Here is a 5,000-nt window from a genome sequence, read left to right as displayed (position 1 = left end):
TTCCTGGAACGTCTTTGGTGTCGTGATTGGCCACTTTTACCAAATATTGATTAACTGCAGCTGTTTTAGGGACATTGTGTTGTGATTGTGAGCACAAATGTGTTCTGTCAGTTTATACGTGTGTCTTCAGTGCAGCCGTTTAAACAGCTGCGTAAATGAAAACCTCCGATTACCCATAATGCGAACACCAAGTTTATCTCAGAATGTGTGCGAGAGAGACTGTGTTTTGAACAGACTGTGTTTTGAAATCCCATTTAATACATGACACTGAGTTGACAATGCAGCTTTCACTGGATGCTTTAAAAGCGATATCACATTCCATTAATTTCGAAAGCATCATTCTTTACGTGGCTTCATTTCTGAGTGTACTGGACATATAATGCACGATGTAGGGAATTTATATCAATATTATTGTATTATACACTATGAAGTGACTTTATTTAATGAATCAGAAGTCATTTGCAATTTGGTCTAATTGTGTTGGGTTTAAAAATGGACACCAGCATGAATTTGAGTTAAAAATGGAGAAGGATCTTGAAATAAAAGCAATGTTTTATATGTAACCGAAGTAAACTATACCTCCTCTCTGTAGCAGTGAAAAATTCTGGCATTTATATATTTATTTATTTATTCTACATACTATATATATATATATATATATATATATATATATATATATATATATATATATATATATATATATATATATATATATATTTTTTTTTCTTCCCACCGCATCCTCTTTTATTTTTTATTTTTTTTTTTTTTTGTGAGGTTTCTGTCATTATCTGCTGTTGCTTCTCTTGGCTGAGATGTTCCATGTCTGATTTTTAGTAAACCAGCAATTTCTTTCTTTTTCTGGACGTTCCACATTGTTGCGTTGACTAACCCCAAAGTTTCTGCAATGCCTCTGATTGCTTTTCTGTCTTTTTCTCAAACCCCAAATGGTTTGTTTTTCATCCATATACAGCTCTCTGGTCTTCATGTTGGTTTATCCATTTTAACAACAAATCCAGGATACACCTAGTCAACAAAAAACACAACAAGAAAAAATGGGTGTGATCAAACAGTAGGTGCCAGGTACTGTGTTGTTGATTGTAAATATCAGGAAATGAAATCTGAAGGTCTGTCTTGATCTATCGCCTCGTTGTCATCTCTTGATCTCAATCCCGAATGTTCTCCTATATGTATAGCCAACACTTTTGGAAGGGATTAAAAATGTTACATGACAGACCTGACATGTATTTTATGGTCCCCAATAAAATGGACATGTGATAAAACGATTTGTCAAAACAGCCGATTTGACTCGCATACCAATTACGCACCAAATTCATACCTGAGACAAATAATAATAAGAAGAAGAAGAAGAAGAAGAAGAAGGAGAAGATGGTCGTCAGTGAGTTGGGAGGTTATGAAGGCTTGGATCAGGTTCATCATAGTTCAACACAAGTAAATACATAGTCATGGTTAAAATATGTGGATGGAAAAACAATTCACACGAGGACCAGAAACTTGGTAAACTTGGTGAACAGGATATACAGGAGCTAGAAAATCTTTAGCAGCAGTAAAAACATATGCAAAAACTCTGCAACAGACTGCTGAAAGACTTGCTGTACAAGTTGAGAAGTTGACAAGCTCACACGAATGAAAGAAATAATATGAAAGGGTTTGGATCAGAAACCCGAACAAGAACTTGATCTACCCATCAGATGGAAGACATCATGTAAAAATAAATGAATCATGTTAACTTACAGATAACGATAGAGGATGTAAACAAAGACTTAGAGATCAGACAGATAAATAATAAGTTCTTTAGCATCTATAATGATTAATAATTCATTAAAAACATTGTCCATGGATGGATAGATGGAGGGATAGGTGGATGGAGGAACAGATAGTGCTGACACCATTAACAAGAGTATATTATAGACAATAATACAGCGCCAGGTTTAATAAATAAACAAAAGAGCGATTATTTGGGAAGTAGGAAAACATTCAGCTTCAACAAAACACAAAGAAGCTCCTGACTCTCATCGTCTCGTATGCGGTTGGTCGGTTTGTTGGATGGATTTTGAAAAGAGCAGATGATTAAATATGATCTGAAGCTACCTGATTTCATTGAAACAAAGAATCACTCAGTCCCTAAATTAGCAGTGAACCATCTTTTAAGCTAGTGATTAGAATGGAGCTCGTGGATGACGTGAAGATCTTAAATACCCATTTCCTTTTTAGACACACTGACGCCTCACTATTTAACCTCCTGCAGAATCGCTCCCATCGTTCAGGCAAATGAGCTGTAGATTTGCATCTCTGTTTGATTGAATGCCACGTTTCAGTGCATGATGTCTTCAGAAGGCTATAACCTCTTCGTTATTCTCGTATAACCTGTGTGTGTTGGTTTGCTGTAATCCCATAATCACTAAGGAACTGTTTTTTTGCGCCAGAAACTCACATGCTTTTCTTGGTTCATGTGTTTATAGGGCATAAAATGGGACATAGGAGTAGGAAAGGTCAAAACCTCTAATTCAGCTTTTATATACCTGTAAATTGCGGTTGTTTATTCAACACCCGTGTGCCAGATTCAACCATTCAGTCATAATTTTAAAAAAAAAAAGACCACAAAATGGGTTTAAATTTGCTTTGTTATCACATCCTTCCAGATCTGATGCTATATTTGACTGGGGCAGTTTCCCATCATGACCTCAAAGCCACTAAAGAGTCAAAACAAATGGCTTGTGTAGGCTACAGCGAGATCGAGACGAGATTATCAAAACAACAATCACGTTCTGGAGATTTTTTTTTTTTTAAGTGACAAATCCAAAATATTTTACCACATGATATATCACAGTGTTTAACACATTGCCCATGTGTTTTGTCTGAGTGTTGTTAAGCAGCGACGGTTCACTTGTACGCAAGCCTTAAAAAAGAAAACTCAGGAAAAGTCATATGGGCCGCGAACCTAATATTCAGCACTATATTATTTACCACATCGTCACTTTTTATTTCCAAACTGATTTTCAGTTTGATTTATGAGCATTAGTTCTACTTATATGGAACATTATATTTGTATCAATTCTAAATTTGGATTAGAATCATAGTTACTAATTAGCTGTATTGTATAATTTATATTTGTACAGTAGCTTATTGTGGTTACTAATGAACTATGTGTTGTGTTTTTTATTTTAACAGCATGATCATGATATTTGTTCATTTTTTTTTTCTACTGCCGCGACTTGATTATTTATTTTTTTTTTGCTTTTCATTATTTATGTGTAATATATATGATGTCATCACATTGGACCACATTACAGCCTAATGTCTAATATGTCATGTCTAATATGTCATGTAGCTCACTCTTCATGCTAAAAACCATCTGGCTAATCTCACATGTCGTAGTAAACTTTAAACAACTGTCTCATGTCTGCTTTCCATCCACAGCATGTAGGTTTTTGTGTGTGTGTGTGTGTGTGTGTGTGTGTGTGTGCGTGTGTGTATTGGGTTTGGCCTTGTGTCATGTCCACACTTCTCTTTTAACCCACTGCTGTTATTGTTTTTCTCTCCCATTGCTTTGTTTGTTTTTTTTTCCTTTGGTAGCTGGACTCCCATTCGCAATACTCACACCGCAACACGCACCGTTCAAACGGGGATTTTTCTGTAACGATGATTCAATCAAGTACCCTCTAAAGGATGACACCATTTCCTATGAGTTATTAGGAGGAGTAATGATACCTGTCACGCTGCTTACTGTAAGTGTACCTGGTTTTGTTCATGCCTCATCCTCACTCTCTGTTTCTGGCTTGCCTCAGCGTTTTTCGGCTCCAGTCCTGAAAGGGAAAAATCCCGATCTGTCAAGAGTTCAAGTGCCTTGTTCAAATTTCCATAATATACATCACAAAAGGGTGCAATCTGAAAAAGAAGCACGGTTAAATATTCACTAGCATGTAGAGAGCAGGTAGATAAAAATCACGTCAATGGAGACGGAGTAGTCTGTCAATAAAGTTACTAGAGATTTAACTTATTTTTATTTATAACAGACATAAAATATTTAGTTATCCATTAAAAGTGGGATATAAAATGAAATACCAAAACTTTTAATTTACACTGTATATAGAATTACTACTTTACTAATAATATTCTAATTTATAATTTATCTATTGGGATGCAAATAAAAAATAGAAAAATAAATAAATAATTAAAATGCGTCATATTCGCAGTTAATTACTAAAAGACGAAAACGTACAAAAACATTTCTAAATAAATCCTGACAATAGCAATGCAATTTAATTTACCTTTTTTAAATGATCTGAAATACTATCAGGATTTTTTTTTTTTTTTGGGGGGGGGGATTTTATTTATATTATTTATTATATTTTAATTAATATGTAAGTTACACTTAATGTAGTGAGCATTTAAAGTGTACAGACTCTACAGTTTAAAAAAGATTACTGTATAACTGTATAATGTTTTGGTGACATAAAGTCGATATTTCTTAATGAAATTCAACATGAATTCAAGTTTAGGATAAAATTGTGATCTTTAACAGCTCGATTGCAGCTTGATTGCAAAACAAACAAACAAACAAACAAACAAAACTGAAAACATAAAGGTTTATTAATCTCCCAGTGATAAATATATTAGGTATATAAAGTAGTTTTATTACAGACGTTACTCAGTGCACGTGACGCAATCGTTCAAAGTGGATTTCTGCAAAAAAAAAAATTTGATTACAAAATCAGTTTTAACCGTAATCACATAAAACATTTTAATCCTGACAGGTTCAGATTTAACTGATCTGATTTTCTGACTGATCTGATAAAAGGCTAAAAGATGAACAGTGCAGTTCGAGCAGGTGAAGCGCTAAAGTGTGTCGCTCTTTCACTCAGGACTGAAGTCTGGATCTCTGGGTTTAAAGCCTCAGTGTCTGCCATCAGTCACTTTGAGGTTTGCCGTCATCCTCTTTCAAGAAGGAAAGGATGATGAATCAAACACTCCAGGGCTGT

General features: G+C 34.6%; 1 protein-coding gene across 2 annotated transcripts in view; it reads left to right on the top strand.

Moving 5' to 3' along the window:
- plpp1a (phospholipid phosphatase 1a) overlaps window positions 1–5,000 on the top strand; it is a 26,286-nt gene that overhangs the window by 9,618 nt on the left and 11,668 nt on the right. Inside the window, exon 3 of one of the 2 annotated variants that reach the window (XM_060896483.1) lies at window positions 3,595–3,746. The exons of the other annotated variant lie outside the window; for it this stretch is intronic. Within the exon in view, the coding sequence (XP_060752466.1) occupies window positions 3,595–3,746 (152 nt within the window). The remainder of the gene's footprint in view (window positions 1–3,594; window positions 3,747–5,000) is intronic. 2 annotated transcript variants of the gene reach the window in all.

Source organism: Tachysurus vachellii, chromosome 20 (genome assembly GCF_030014155.1).
Source record: "Tachysurus vachellii isolate PV-2020 chromosome 20, HZAU_Pvac_v1, whole genome shotgun sequence".
NCBI classification, from domain to species: domain Eukaryota; kingdom Metazoa; phylum Chordata; class Actinopteri; order Siluriformes; family Bagridae; genus Tachysurus; species Tachysurus vachellii.
This window is presented reverse-complemented; position numbering and strand designations above follow the sequence as displayed.